Source organism: Pan troglodytes, chromosome 10, assembly GCF_028858775.2.
Source record: "Pan troglodytes isolate AG18354 chromosome 10, NHGRI_mPanTro3-v2.0_pri, whole genome shotgun sequence".
Lineage (NCBI taxonomy): Eukaryota > Metazoa > Chordata > Mammalia > Primates > Hominidae > Pan > Pan troglodytes.
Window position 1 is genome coordinate 44,894,699 of NC_072408.2, and position 16,404 is coordinate 44,911,102.

General features: G+C 42.2%; 1 protein-coding gene across 1 annotated transcript; it reads right to left on the reverse strand.

Moving 5' to 3' along the window:
• Positions 1 to 320: 320 nt before the first annotated feature.
• HIGD1C (HIG1 hypoxia inducible domain family member 1C) lies at positions 321 to 15,873 on the reverse strand. Its single transcript, XM_016923406.4, has 3 exons — positions 15,712 to 15,873; positions 9,796 to 9,930; positions 321 to 438 (listed from the first exon to the last, which is right to left on the reverse strand). The coding sequence occupies exons 1-3, from the start codon at positions 15,851 to 15,853 to the stop codon at positions 374 to 376; spliced, it is 342 nt and encodes a 113-aa protein (XP_016778895.3). The 5' UTR covers positions 15,854 to 15,873; the 3' UTR covers positions 321 to 373.
• Between the last annotated feature and the right edge of the window lie 531 nt (positions 15,874 to 16,404).

The window sequence follows — 16,404 nt, forward strand, 5'->3', positions numbered from 1 at the left end:
GAAAGAAAGAAAAGAGAAGTCTTCTGTAACCATTATATAATTATTAATTTTTCAGATTGGTTTGGCAGATTATCATTAGTTTGACAGATTAGTGGCAGATTATTTTCTGTCACTAACTACAAAATTTGAAAAAATTAAGTCAGAAAATCATGCCCTAGGTTCTGAAAGACATTAACACGGGATATTTCTGAGTTGACTGTTTATGATTGTTGATCTGGAAATCAACTTCTTAAAACATTGAGACTTGAAATACAAAGGCTATGAGCATTCTGTGACACTTGTGTAGTAAAATTTGCTACATATTGAAAATTTACTCTTCATAATAAATAGTTTTCAGAAGCTTCTTGTCTTTCTTGCTTCCAGCATGTAAGCTTCATTTTTTGGACTCACTGAAGAATCGTGGTCTAATGTAATCCTTATACATAGAATAGAGAACACCTAGAAAAAGAAGGATGTATATCAATTGAGTATCCATGGGAAACAAACACTGAATTTCTTCCACTTGTTGTATTTTTATGAAACTAGCCCACAATTTAAACAGAAACAAACAAAGGCCCTCCTTCTTATTAGTTTTTGGTTTGGATCATACAAGTGACTCTAGAAAAAAACAAAAAACAAAACTCTAGGAGCCCTTTCAAATCAATATCAACTTAAATTTATGATGTTTTAGTGCCACCAAAATATTGGTGAAATGTTAGGAAAGTGGACAAATTTGACCAGATGTGAAGATAAAAATAGTAGTCATCTCAATTAGCAAACATTTATTCAGTCTCTACTTGTACTCAGTATCCCGAGGAAAACAAATGGTGAGTGGATCTAATTCCTGCTTCTAGGGATGTATGATCTAGTGGGTGAAATTGTCTGTGAGTTTAGATGAATGATATGTATGGCTTCCACAGAGTCCTGGGGCATGCAGGAAGGGGGAAGTAGCCAGAAGGAATAGGGTAAGGAAGAGAGGAGCTGCTTTAATGAGTTCCAAGGATGTCAGCAAATGTTCTTACCCAAAAGCAAGTTAGGGAGTCACAGATTTAAACTACAACTCACATACCACCACCACCAGCCCATACCTGTCTCAGTTATCAAGGCATCAGATCTTGAAATTAGATCCGTCTTCTGAGTGTGAAACCCATATACTCATTATTGTAAGTATGATGTTTTGTTTTTGTGTTTTTTTTTTTTGAGATGGAGTCTCGCTCTTGTCACCCAGGCTGGAGTGGTACAATGGCATGATCTCAGCTCACTGCAACCTCCGCTTCCCAGGTTCAAGCGATTCTCCTGCTTCAGCCTCCCAAGTAGCTGGGATTACAGGCACCCACCACCATGCCCAGCTAATTTTTGTATTTTTAGTACAGACAGCGTTTCGCCATGTTGGCCAGGTTGGTCTTGAACTCCTGACCTCAGGTGGTCTGCCTGCCTTGGCCTCCCAAAGTGCTGGGATTACAGGCATGAGCCACTGTGCCTGGCCTTACATATGAGATTTCTACATGGCACAGGTAGGTGGTCTCCAAATTTTCCAGATTTATCTAAGTAAATATGTTGAGCATGCCTCTCAAAATCTGGATTTATTTATTTACTTATTTTATTTTTTTGAGATGGAGTCTCTCTGTCTCTTGCCGAGGCTGGAGTGCAGTGGGGCGATCTCGGCTCACTGCAGCCTCCGCCTCCCAGATTCAAGCAATTCTCCTGTCTCAGCCTCCCTAGTAGCTGGGACTATAGGTGTGCGCCACCACACCCAGCTAATTTTGTATTTTTAGTAGAGATGGGGTTTCACCATGTAGGCCAGGCTGGTCTCGAACTCCTGACCTCAGGTGATCCACCCGCCTCTACCTCCCAAAGTGCTAGGATTATAGGCGTGAGCCACCGTGCCCAGCTAAACTGTGCATTTATTTATAAACAATATAAATGCAGGTGTGTGGTGGGGGCTCATGCCTGTAATCCCACCACGTTGGAAGGCCAAGGGGGAGGATCACTTGAGGCCAGGAGTTAGAGACCAGCCTAGTCAAAATAGCGAGACCCATTTCTACAAAAAAATAAAAAAAATTAGGGCCAGGCACGGTGGCTCATGCCTGTAATCTCAGCACTTTGGGAGGCCAAGGCAGGTGGATCACTTGAGGTCAGGAGTTTGAGACCAGCCTGGCCAACATGGCGAAACCCCATCTCTACTAAAAATACAAAAATTAGCCAGGTGTGGTGGCGGGTGCCTGTAATCCCAGCTACTCGGGAGGCTAAGTGAGGAGAATCACTTGAACCTGGGAGGTGGAGGTTGCAGTGAGCTGAGATTGCACTTCAGCCTGGGCAACAGAGTGAGACTCCATCTCAAAACAAACAAAAATTAGCTGGGCATGGTGGCACATGCCTGTAGTCCCAGCTACTAGGGAAGCTGAGGTGGGAGGATCACTTGAGCCTAGGAGTTTGAGGTTGCTGTGAACCATGATCATGCCACTGCACGCCAGCCCGGATTACAGAGCAAGACCCTGTCTCCCCCTACAAAAAAAAAAAAAAAAAGAATTGGTGGAACTGGAGTGGAGATTACGGTAAGTTGGGAGGCAGTGAGTCTGACTCAAGTTCTCATCTGTCTTTTTGGGTTCTAGTTCATCCTTGCAGATTCCAGTTTTTCTTTCCTTCCCAACTACTGCCTTACTGACTTCAGTCCCCAGTATTAGAAACATAAGCAACAGCTTCGCATAAACTGTTTAGCCAACTCCAAAAATGTTTTAAGGTCATATCTCTGTAATAAATCCCTTCTCCTCCTCCTCCTCATTCTCCTCCTCCTCCCCTTTTTCCTCCTCCTCCTCCTTCTCCTCCTTCTTCTTATTATTATTTGAGACAATGCCTCGCTCTGTGGCCAAGGCTGGAGTGCAGTGGTGTGAGCAAGGCTCACTGCAGCCTCGACCTCCTGGGCTCAAGCCATCCTCTCATCTCAGCCTCCCGAGTAGCTGGGACCACAGGTGCATGCAGCTTGCCTGGCTAACTTTTTAATTTTTTACAGAGATAGGGTATTCGCCATGTTGCCCAGAGTGGTCTCAAACTCCTGGGCTCAACTGATTCTCCTGCCTTGTCCTCCCAATACACCCAGCCTAAATTGCTTTTTATATATCACTACTGGTAGTTTTGCTTGTCTGAATCTTGACTGATACAGTTTGGAATTAGAAGTACTTCCAGAGGAACAGAACCAGCATGATAGGTTCTCTGAAGTGGTTCTGGGTTATCCGGAATTGGTTCTCTGATCCGTTTAGATTTAAAGGCATTAATGGCCATGTTTTCAGTTATAAAGAGGATGCTAACAGTCCATGGCATGTAGTAGCAAAATAGTTTCTTAAATTATCACCCATTAGGCCAGGCATGGTGGCTTATACCTGTCATCCCAGCACTTTGGGAAGCTGAGGTGGGAGTTCATTTGAGGTCAGGAGTTCGAGACCAGCTTGGGCAATGAAGTGAGACCCTCATTTCTACAAAAAATAAAGGCCAGGCCTGGTAGCTCATGCCCGTAATCCCAGCACTTTGAGAGGCTGAGGCAAGTGGACCATTTGAGCCCAGGAATTTGAGACTTGCCTGGGCAACATAGGGAGATCCCACCTCTACGAAAAAATTTTAAAATTAGCCAGACATGATGATGCATACCTGTAGTCCCAGCTCTGTGGGAATGAGGCAGGCAGGAGGATCCCTTAAGCCCAGAAGAGGCAGGAGGATATCTTGAGCCCAGGAGTTTGAGGCTGCAGTGAGCAATGATTGCACCACTGCACTCCAGCCTGAGTGACAGAGCAAGAACCTATTTCTCTTTTTTTTTTTTTGAGACTGAGTCTCGCTCCATCACCCAAGCTGAAGTGCAGTGGTGTGATCTTGGCCTACTGCAACCTCTGCCTCCTGGGTTCAAGTGATTCTGCCTCAGCCTCCCGAGTAGCAGGGATTACAGGCACGTGCCACCATGCCTGGCTAATTTTTGGATTTTTAGCAGAGATGGGGTTTCACCATGTTGGCCAGGCTGGTCTCGAACTCCTGACCTCAACTGATCTACCCACCTTGGCCTCCCGAATCCTGTGAGTGGCTCATCACAATACAAATTCAATCCCCAACCTCACAAAGTCACTTATGTTAAAGTTAAACCATTGCTTTAGAAGGAGTGGGACACTGAAAATTGGGAAGATGTGGCAGACATAAATGAAATGGGTCTTTGAACACTTATATTTTAGTGAGACTCCTTTGCCAATAGAAGCAGTCCTTCCATCCTGTCTGAGAATGACTGAAACTTGGACCAAAAGGTAATCGCCACTAAATGAAATTGAAATGCCAGAACTTCCTTGGTAGAGTAATGGTTCTCAACCAGGGGCAGTTTTGTTCCCCAGGGAAATATGGTAATGTCTGGAGATGTTTTTGGTTGTCACAACTGAGGGTGTGGAGGTGGGAAGGAATTCTACTGGCATCTCTTGGGTGGAGACCAGGGATGCTGCTAAGCATCTTGCAATGCATGGGACAATCCTCCACAACAAAGAATAATCCAGCCCAAAATGTCAGTAGTGCTGAGGTTCAGAAACTGCCACAGAGGTAGGTATCCAAAGGATTAGGGAGATTGGTATGTTAGAGTAAATTTATCCTGCTTACCCACTCCCTAAACTAAGGTTGTGAGAAAGACATTTGTCAGGGTAGCCCTGACAAGAGTCCTGTGGTGACTGTTCTCTGTATGCCAGAAATGACAGTGCAAACTGCTGGGCTCCCTAAATTCAATGGGGATGATGGGATCCTGAGGCTGTGGGGGTCAAGTGATAGCATTTGATTGACAAAGACAAGGAAAGCATGATTGTTGTGATGGGCAGCAAAGCCTAAGTGGTCATCAGAATAGTCTAAGTAAGCCACAGAGATCTTTGGCATTGGCTAACTGATTATGGTATCCCTAGAACTGAAACTTATGGGCGGAAGCAGAAAAGCTCTAGGTTTGGTGAACAAAAGTCTAACTTGAATCACCACAATAAAGAGCCAGGGCTCCTTGACCAATTCCTAGAATTGAGTCATGAAACAGGCCCAGAAATCCCTTGAATGAAGAGGGAGCCAGATCCCCTTAAGGAAAGACCGTGTTCGACAGACAAAAATAGATGTAAGTCTTCCTTCTAGCCTTTCCCAAAGGGGACCTGTGCTCATTTACCAGGGTACCTGTTCACCAAGGAAGGGAAAAGAATCACATTTATGGGGGATTTTTGAATCCTGGTTCTAAATTGACACTAATCCATACTTTGGTAGAATGAGTGTGGCCTACCAGTCAAAGTAGGGGTTTGTGGAGGTCAGGTGGTTAATGGAGTTTTGCTGTGGGTCTGTTTCATAGTCAAGCCTGGTGGGTCACTGAACCCACTCTCTGTTATTCCTCAGTTCTGGAATGTGTAATTGGAATAGACATACTCATCAACTGTCAGAATTCTTACACTGGTCCCCTGACCTGCAAAGTAAGGGCTATTATAGTAGGAAATACCAAGTGGAAGGAAAAATAGTAAACCAGTGGCTGGGCACGGTGGCTGACAACTGTAATCCCAGCACTTTGGGAGGCTGAGGTGGGAGGATTGCTTGAGCCCACCAGGTGAAGATCAGCCTGGGCAATGTAGCAAGACTTCACCTCTACAAAAAAAAAAAAAAAAAACATTAAAAATTAGCCAGGCATGGTGGTGCACACGTGTAGTCCCAGCTACTCAAGAGGCTGAGGTGGGTGGATTGCTTGAACCCAGGAGTTTGGGGCTGTAGCGAGCCATGATCATACCACTACACTCCAACTTGGGTGACAGAGCAAGACCCTGTCTCAAAAAACAAAAACAAAAAAACCCACAAACAAAACAAAAGCATTACCCTACTCCTAGAGGGATTGTAGAGATTAGTGCCATCATCAAGGACTTCAAAGATGCCAGAGTGGCTAGATGCAATGGGTCGTGCCTGTAATCCCAACACTTTGGGAGGCCAAGGCAGGAGGATTGCTTGAGGTCAGGAGTTTGAGCTTGGGCAACATAGTGAGACTCTGCCTCTACAAAAAGTCTTTGAAAAAAGATACCAGAGTGGTGATTCCTAAAACATCCCCATTTAGTTTGCCTATTTGGCAGAAGACAGATGGATCTTGGAGAATGATACTATTCCTATAAACTTAATCAGGTGGTCACTCTGCTATCCAGATGTGGTTTTGCTGCTGGAGCAAATCAACATAACATTTGCTTTTTGGTATGCAGCTGTTAATCTGGTTGAATGCTTTTTTCTGTATATCTTTTACTAAAGATAATCAGAAGCATTTGCTTTCACCTGGCAGGGCCCACAGTATGCTTTCACTGCCTAATATCAGGGCTGTGTGAACTCTCCAGCCCTATGTCATAATCTAGTCTGCAGGGACCTTGAACATCTCTTCATTACACAGGACATCCCTTTAGTTCATTATATTAATTCGTTCTGAATATCAAGGGGAAATTGGAATGCATTATATCTTTTAGGGCACTTCTTGGTACTCCCATGTCCTGTGATTAAAGACAATGGAAAACTAAATCCAACACAGGCAGGATGCCTAATAATCCAGGTTAGGCATGAAGGAATGAAGGTTTGGGTCACCCCACCAGTCAAATAACCATGAGTAGCCAAGGTACTTGCTGAAAGCAAAGGGGATATGAAATGTGTAGTGGATGAATATAGATATAATACTAGCAATAACCATCTGACCAGCTGCAGAAACAGATGGTGATATTTAGGAGTGTTTCTTCCTTATTTTGATATGAATGCATTTATGTATAGATTAGCCCAATTTTTTTCTATTCCCCACTTCCATTTACCTATCATCTAACGTAAGAAGTGTTAATAGGATTCAACCTTATATCTCAGGATTTAAGTCATAGGATATCAAAGGGGAATGTGATTCAGCTCAAAGAGGAATCATCATCATCCAAAGATGTATGAAGGTATTCTGTATCCTCTTTTTGGAGATAACTAGCATGCTTTTGGATATACAAGGGGTGGCTGATTTTGACACTGTCTTTATTTGGAAGTTAAGAGTAATTAATAGAGGTATATATGGATGTCAAGTTGACAAGGGCTGGACAGTGGTAGGCTTATATTATGTCAGTTGAAGTAGCCTGTAACTGCATTTTCCAGAATTCCTTTCCTTTTATTACCAGGGTTAGTGCAAAAGAGACATCCTGCATGAGATTTAGAAGGTGGAAATGATGCAGCAGTCGAATTCTTCTTATGTCTGGAAGACACTGTTTGCTTCTCTGCTGGCTCACTTTATTGGCAGGGTTCAGCAATCATGAGCACAGCCACCATGGCTCCTGCTGAATTTTCTCCTTCACCTTCTCTGACCCCTTTGCCAGCTCCATGTTTAGCTCCAGGATGAAAGGCATTGGCATTTTCTATATTTCACCTCCGTCAGTGAATGTGGAGGCTTGGAGATGGCTGAAAACCCACAAGGGTTCCAGTCTGTCCTGTGTATTGTTCTAGCTCATCTTTGCAGGTTCTGGATTTTCCTTGCTTCTACTTTCCTTTCTTTTCTTTTCTTTTCTTTTTTTTTTTTTTGAGATGGAGTCTTGCCCTTTCACCCAGGCTGGAGTGCAGTGGCGTGGTCTTGGTTCACTGCAGCCTCCGCTTCCCAGGTTCGAGCAATTCTCCTACTTCAGCCTCCTGAGTAGCTGGGATTACAGGCATGCACCACTACTCCCAGCCAATTTTTGTATTTTAAGTAGAGATGGGGTTTCACCATGTTGACCAGGCTTGTCTCAAACTCCTGACCTCAAGTGATACCCCTGCCTCGGCCTCCCAAAGTGCTGGGATTACAGGTGCAAACCACCATGCCTGGCCTACTTTCCTTTCTTTTCTAATTCCTTTCCCGGCTCACTTCAGGCCCCAGCTCCAGATTCATAAGCAAGAGCCTATAATTATATAAGTTCAAATACCTGTAATAAATCCCTCATTAAACATTACTACTAGTAGTGTTGCTTTTCTCCTCAAACACTGATTCGCCTACCAAGCTATGTAGAGTTCCACTTGCATGCCATGCTTCTGTGCCTTTGTTTTTTCCTCTGCCTAGAATCCTGAGGTCCTTCTCTGCTTAGTTAATTCCTCCTTATTCTTGGTTCAGTACATGGTTTACATCCTTAAAGAAGCCTCCTCTGGCCTCCCAGCCCTAGTTAAATACCACTCCCTTGTGTTTGTGCTTCCATAGCACAAAAAATTTTTTTTCTTTTTTTGAGATGGAGTCTTGCTCTGACGCCCAGGCTAAAGTGCAGTGGCATGATTTCAACTCACTGCAACCTCTGCCTCCCAGGTTCAAGCGATTCTCTTGCCTCAGCCTCCCAAGTAGCTGTGACTACAGGCGCATGCCACACCTGGCTAATTTTTGTATTTTTAGTAGAGATGGGGTTTCACCATGTTGGCCAGGCTGGTCTTGAACTCCTGACCCTAAGTGATCCTCCTGCCTTGGCCTCCCAAAGTGCTGGGATTACAGGCATGAGCCACCGTGCCTGGCTTTTTTTTAGATGGAGTTTCACTCTTATTGCCCAGGCTGGAGTGCAAAGGCATGATCTCGGCTCACTGCAACCTCCACCTCCCAGATTCAAGCGATTCTCCTGCCTCAGCCTCCCCCAAGTAGCTGGGATTACAGGCATGTGCCACCACACCCAGCTATTTTGTGTGTGTGTGTGTGTGTGTGTGTGTGTGTATTTTTTTTAGTAGAGATGGGGTTTTGCCATGTTGGCCAGGCTGGTATCGAACTCCTTACCTCAGTTGATCTGCCCGCCTCGGCCTCCCAAAGTGGTGGGATCACAGGTGTAAGCCACTGCACCCAGCCAGCCTGTGCTATTTCTGTCACGGCATCTGTAACTTTATATTGTCTTCTTTCTTTCTTGGTCTGTCTTCCTAAGGAGACTAAACTGTTTAAGGGTAGGGACTGAGTCATATTTCTAAACAGTGTCTGGTACATAGCAGGCATTCAATAAATGTTTGCTGAATGATGAAAATGAGGACTGTAACTTTGTAGTAAGGCTTCCTGTATTTGGAGCACATTACAGCTCACAGTAATAAGATTATTACCACATAACTTTCCTTGCAAGCCCCATGCCCATCATTCTGTAATCTCCATCCTATGCAGGATGACTCCACTCTGCACGTCATGAAGGGGACTTAAGAGTATTGTGACCTGTTCTCATTAATGTAGGCCAAACAAATTTAGATTAATTTAGGTCCTAAAATGGACTTCTTGTTAGAACTATCTGATTTAGCTCTGGGTATAACCTGAATTAATGAAGACAATTTTATACCTTTTCTTTGGATTTGACTGGTAGGTCTTGCTTAATTTATGGACTAATAAAAAAAGATTTGCCTATTGCTGAAACTTGGGAGGAAAGAAGAAGGCAGATGAGATTTGTGGACTCTAAAAATGTCTTCTTCCTAAGCTAATAACTACATTTGCTGTTCAGATAGGCTGGGAAATACGATCGCTGCTCTTAGCCATGAGATGGGGATCACAGCCACAATATAGGCTGTGGTCTATCCATAACTGCTGCGCTTGAGTTATAGGATAGGAACTATTCACCACTCCCTTCACTAAAGAGAAGAACAGCCCATTGCCCTAGTTTTCTACCATAGGTTTTGTCAGTTTTCATCAGCTGCATTCATAAAAAATTAAGCGCACAACTGGGCCACAACCTCAACTAAGGGAAGATCAGTCTTTCCTACCCCTCTCTCATTACATCATTGTGACCCAACATTCATCTTCTACTATGAATGAATAAAATAAATAAGTGTACTCTCAAAGACAGCTGAACATAAGGTACAAATTAAGCGGGTTACCTAGAGTCACAGCTCCAACAACAAATCCTTGGGCAGCAACTCTCATGTGAATAAGATGAATTGACATTTTCTGATCTCTTCTGTGCTTTAGCTTGTAAAGACCACAGGACACCACAGTCACAAAGCCTGCTATACCTGTGAATTTTAAAAGTATGGGTTATTTGGAAGGCTGAGGCAGGAGCATCGTGTGAGACCAGGAGTTTGAAAACAGCCTGGGCAACATAGCAAGACCCCATCTCTAAAAAAAAAAAAAAAAATTAGCCACACATGGTGATACACATCTGTAGTCCCAGCTACTCGGGAGGCTGAGGCAGGAGGATCCCTTGAGCCTAGGAGTTCAGGGCTTCAGTGAGCTATGATTGCACCACTGCACTACAGCCTGGGTGACAGAGTGAGACCCTGTCTCTAGAAAAAAAAAATGTATGGGTTAAATACACAGCAGGCAAGAATTTTCAAGTGCTTAGAGAGTTAAATGAAAGAATGTCTACAGGATAAGAACCTGAAAGATAAGCAGGAAAGACTCCAGCAAAGAACATTTTTCAAAGAACCAAGCTGGATTTGATCTACCAGACTTTAAAATGAGCCCTTAATATTCTTGAGTCCAGTATTTGCAGTTTTGACTCTTCCCAGAAAAATTAGAACCATATAGTGTAGTAACTTGTCTAGTCATTTGTAATTTCCTGAGGAATGATTTCAAACTGTGCATGCTACAAGGTTATTATCTGTGGCAAGTCACTTAGCCAGTAAGTGAACTAATCCAGCATCTCACTGCCCACAGCTTTTGAGTGTTTGGCTTTATTCTTCTCTTCCTGTTACCAAATAAGGAGTAAACCCAGTGAGAAAAAATTTGTTCTTCTATATAAAGTGAAACAATAAACTTTAGTGAGAGATGAAAAGGTATGAATATATGCACAAGAAGCATAACTCTGGCAAGAACTGTGATTCTAGAAAAGTTCAGAAGCCCATACAAATATTTCTGTATTTCCTACAAATGTCAAGGGGTGAATATACTGCTGTGACAACCAAGATTCTATGTAACTGGCTCTGAAACAAAGAACTCATCAACTAAATAGGAAAGATTCTAGAAAAAGATTTAAAACACTGAGAACTGAATCCATGACAAAACAAAAATAGCCAGATAACAGATACTGGGCCAGGTGCGGTGGCTCATGCCTGTAATCCCAGCACTTTGGGAGGTTGAGGCGGGTGGATCACTTGAGGTCAGGAGTTCAAGACCAGCCTGGCCAACACGGTGAAACCCCATCTCTACTAAAAATACAAAAAAATTAGCCGGGCGTGGTGGTACATGCCTGTAATCCCAGCTACTCGGGAGGCTGAGGCAGGGGAATCACTTGAACCCAGGAGGTGGAGGTTGCAGTGAGCTGAGATCATGCTACTGCACTCCAGCTTGGGTGACAGAGCAAGACTTTGTTTTAAAAAACAAAAAACAAACAAAACCAACAACAACAAAAATAAACCCAGATACTGGAATAATTTAATAAATGCCATAAGTATAACTTATTGGTATAGAGAAGAACTAACTTGGATTTGTATTTCACACTAGACCCTGAAAAAAATTTTTGGATAAGTAAGAGTTAAGTGCAAAACAAAACAAAAATACAACAACAAAAACTGAAGAAAATAGAATAGTGTATTTATAACATCTATAAGAGGATATGGGGCCGGGCGCAGTGGCACACACCTGTAATCCCAGCACTTTGGGAGGCCAAGGCAGGCGGATCACCTGAGGTCAGGAGTTCGAGACCAGCCTGACCAACATGGAGAAACCCCCGTCTCTACTAAAAATACAAAATTAGCCAGGCGTGGTGGCGCATGCCTGTAATCCCAGCTACTCAGGAGGCTGAGGCAGGAGAATCGCTTGAACCCGGGAGGCAGAGGTTGCAGTGAGCTGAGATTGCACCATTGCACTCTCGCCTGCGCAACAAGAGCAAAACTCCGTCTCAAGAAAAAAATAAAAAAGAGGATATGGTAGATGTAATAGAATATGACAAGGACAAAATGCACAGTAAGATAACATTTGCACAGTAAAAGAGTGCATCTTCTTTTTGTTTGTTTTTCTTTTGAGACAGAGTCTTGCTCTGTCACCCAGGCTGGAGTGAAGTGGTACAATCTCAGCTCACTGCAACCTCTGCCTCCCGGGTTCAAGTGATTCTCGTGCCTCAGCCTCCCTAGTAGCTGGGATTACAGGCATGCACCACCACACCTGGCCAACTTTTGTATTTTTAGTAGAGATGATGTCTCGCTATGTTGGCCAGGCTGGCTTTGAACTCCTGGCCCCAAGTGATCCACCCACCACAGCCTCCCGAAGTGCTGGGATTACAGGCGTAAACCACTGTGCCCGGCCTATTTTTTGGGTTCTCTATTCTTTCCCATTAATCTATGCATCTGACCTTCCATCAGTACCACACCGTGTTGATTACTGTAGCAATATAGTAAGCCTTAATGTCAGCCAGAGTGATTCTTTCCACTTTTATCTTGTTTTAAAAAAGATTATTTTAGGCCGGGCGCGGTGGCTCACGCCTGTAATCCCAGCACTTTGGGAGGCTGAGACTGATGGATCACTTGAGGTCAGGAGTTTGAGACCAGCCTGGTCAACATGGTAAAACCCTGTCTCTACTAAAAATACAAAAATTAGCCAGGCGTTGGTGGCGCATGCTTACTCAGGAAGCTGAAGCATGAGAATCGCTTGAGCCCAGGAGGTGGAGGTTGTAGTGAGCCAGGATTGTGCCATTGCGCTCCAGCCTGGGCGACAGAGGGAAACTCTGTCTTTAAAAAAAAAAAAAGCAAGTAATTTTTATGTGGATAGCATGTTTGGAATAACTATGTTGGCATATGTGTGTCTATGGGTGGGTAAGGATATATTTATTCTTTCATGATCCATTTAATAAATGGAAATAAGAATCAGTAAATCATTACATTTACATGTATATTTTATATGCTGATCCACAATAAATAAAAATGACTAATGTGCTACAGACATAAAAACAGCAAAAAAAAAAAAAAAAAAAAAAACCAAAATGATGATGGTAGACATATGAGGAAACAGGTAAAACCCTGAAAGCTCTGTAAGTTTGGCCAAGTCCTTCTAGAAAGAACTCTGGAAATATATAACAAATGATATTAAACTGAACATGCTTCCTGCTCTGGAAATTCTACTTCTGGGAACATACTCCAAGGAAATAACCAAAAGAAAAATCAAGAAAATGACACAAAGATGTTCAGGGCTACACTATGTTTGAGGAAAACCTAAATAACCCAAACAGAAGAAAAACTGCCATTGCTATAAAAATAAATAAGAATAGGGAGTATTAATACACAGAAATGCACATATGAGCTGTTAAGTGAAACAAGCAAAGCCAAATAATCTGTCAACACATACTTTAAATAGATATAATGCATGCAGAGACCTTAACAGTGATTGTAAGATGATTTTGAACAGTGTGAATATATTTATAATGATGGAAGTTGCCTAAGATAACCAACAAAAAATGTTTTGTAAATTACCTGCATAGGATCCTCCATCCTGTAGCAGGAAAATACATAGTAGATATTGTTAAAATGACAATAGCTAAACAAATTATTCAATGATATATATCCAATTTTTTTTCTAAGATGGAGTCTCGCTCTGTTGCCCAGGCTGGAGTGCAGTGGCGCAATCTTGGCTCACTGCAACCTCCACTTCCTGAGTTCAAGTGATTCTCCCGCCTCAGCCTCCTGAGGAGCTGGGACTACAGGCGCCTGCCTCCATGCCCAGCTAATTTTTGTATTTTTAGTAGAGACAGGGTTTCACCACATCAGCCAGGCTGGTCTCAAACTCCTGATTTCAAGTGATCCACCCATCTTGGCCTGCCAAAGTGTTGGGATTACAGGCTTGAGCCACTGTGCCCAGCCTACCAAATTTTATCATTGTTTATTTTTTAGCAAAAACTTATCTCTCTTCCCTTAATCAAATGAAAGGTTCTGTTCTTACTTAAATTGGTTTTGTTTCTTTTGGAGATTAAAGTCAGAACCTTTACTGTTTTCCATATAGTGTCTCTAGTTTGTTTATAATTGAATTTAGCTGGAAACACTTTTATCTTTCCACTTTAATCACCCTGTCTCTGAAAAAATAATTTAATATACAACAGGCACAGTGGTGCGTATGTCTCTTTGTTTATTAATTAATCTCTGTTCATTATAGTGATCTGTTCAAGTAGCATTGAGTTTTTGAATTTTTTTTTAGTTAAAAATGCTAAGGAAGATAAATCACTATTAAATTATTTGCTTCCATTTCTTATGGGTGCTATTACAAGTCTTAAAACTTCTAAACAGAATATTACTGTAAAGCAAAATTTGATTCTTGATATGTGAATAATGACACTTAGGAAGTTGCTAGAGTCAGAGTAACACTTAATGGGAACATCTGACATACCTATTTAGAAGTTTTTATGGAATTAATATTTTTGCAAACTTATGTCAGTCTGATTTAAGTAAACTATTTTAACAGTTTCCAGACAAAATGAACACAAGGAAACAGGCATGGCTGCAGTATACATCCATGGAGAAGAAAGAGAAAGCTCAGACTTTAAAACATAATATTGGTGCTTAGGTTTTGTGGGGTTTTTTTAAGTCCACATACACATAATACTTGTTGAAAATGTAAACATACTAAATATGTGTGGGGAAAGGATAAAGAGGCTAAGGGTCCAGATTATTAGGTGATCTAATTTTAGTATCTCTCTTTTTTATTTTTTGAGATGGAGTCTCGCTCTGCGCCCAACTTCCACCTCCCGGGTTCAAGTGATTCTGGTGCCTCAGCCTCCTGAGTAGCTGGGATTACAGGTGTGTGCCACAATGCCCAGCCAATTTTTTGTATTTTTAGTAGAGATGGGGTTTCACCATATTGGCCAGGCTGGTCTTGAATTCCTGACCTCAAGTGATCCACCTGCCTCAGCCTCTCGAAGTGCTGGGATTACAGGAGTGAGCCACTGTGCCCAGCCTAATTATAGTATCACTTCTTTAGTCCAGAATTTATTTTGCCATCAAACTCAACACCTGGAGCACACCAAAAAGCCAGCACAGAGGGCCACTGAGCAGCCAAAATGACCACTCCAAAGTTCATGCTCACAAGTGTTCAGATAGGTCCAGGCTTTTACTCAGAGCTTTCCTCTGAATTGACCCACAGTTCTTTCAAGCTTGGTTATCTAGCTTCTGGTGCCACAGAGCATTAAAAACATTAGATGCAGAAGTTTTTGGTTTTTTGTTTATTTGTTTGTTTGTTTTTGAGACAGGATCTCACTATGTCACCCAGGCTGAAGTGCAGTGGTGTGATCTTGGCTCACTGCAACCTGCACCTCCTGAGCTCAAGCAATCCTCCCACCTCGGCCTCCCAAAGCGCTGGGATTACAGGCATGAGCCACCGTGCCCGGCCTAGAAGCAGAAGTTTTTAATGTGCCCAATAGTAAGATAGAAACAGAAAAATCTATAAACAGAAGATGTAAGAACTTAAAGTTTAGATTACTTACAAGACAAAGAGACATATGCATCTCAATAGTCCCTAATAGGCTTTAAATATAATAAACCGATGCTGCTGTTGATGGTCCTGAGTTATGACTGAAATGTTAGTATTCATTCAATCTATTCCATTTGACTGGCTAGGAACTAATAATTTTAGGTAGACTTCTAACGAAATGGATAAAATAGAATAAAATTTGATGCCTCAAATAACAGCTAACATTTACTGGGGGCTTACCATGTATTAGGAACTATTCTGAAAGTTCAACACATGCTTAGAGGAGGTTAGCTTCAATTATCTGAAAAAATTCAATATAAGAAACATTTCAATCCTCAAAGGCACTGGGTAAGGCATCATTGTGTTATTACAGTTTTCCGCATCCAGTCAAGGCTTGTACTTACCTATAGGGACAAAGGGGGAGTCTCTAGATTTCCTGATTAGTCGGGATAATTGGCCTTCATCCTCATCTGCTGACCACTGGTTATCTGAAGACATTTTTTTCTCTAGTAACAATAGGATATAAATGTGGTTGCAGTGAATCATTAAAAATAATTTGTTTTTCCTCTCCCATCATACTCTTGATTATGTGTTTTTTTGTTTTCATTTGTTTGATAAGCCTATCTGCTCAACTGAAACAATTGTCTTTCCTTCACACTTTTCACTACCGAATTTTTTCATTTTGCAGGGGAAGGGGATAAGAAAAAAATACATAGAGAGAGGAAATGATAATCAGATTTCATGAATACAGAGTAAAAACACAGATCATAATACTGTTATTCAGTCTCCTTTCCACTGCTCAGCATTTGAGATCACTGGGAACCTCAGGACTTCTTCCACAAGCACTGTATTTGAAGAACACATTTTCTTTTTAAAGTATCATTTTAAAGAAGTATGGCAGTGCCAACATAGGCAAAAATACTTCCAGATTTACAGGTATTGGGAGAATGATCACTCCAACTCTGTAGAATGTGCAGGGCATTATAAAGTCATTCAGATATTTACCAAGCACCTACTGTGTGCCAGTTGCTGTGCTAGACAATGGATTCCTTGTCTAGCCTGGCGTGTCTACATAGGATGAATGAAGAAACTTGCAA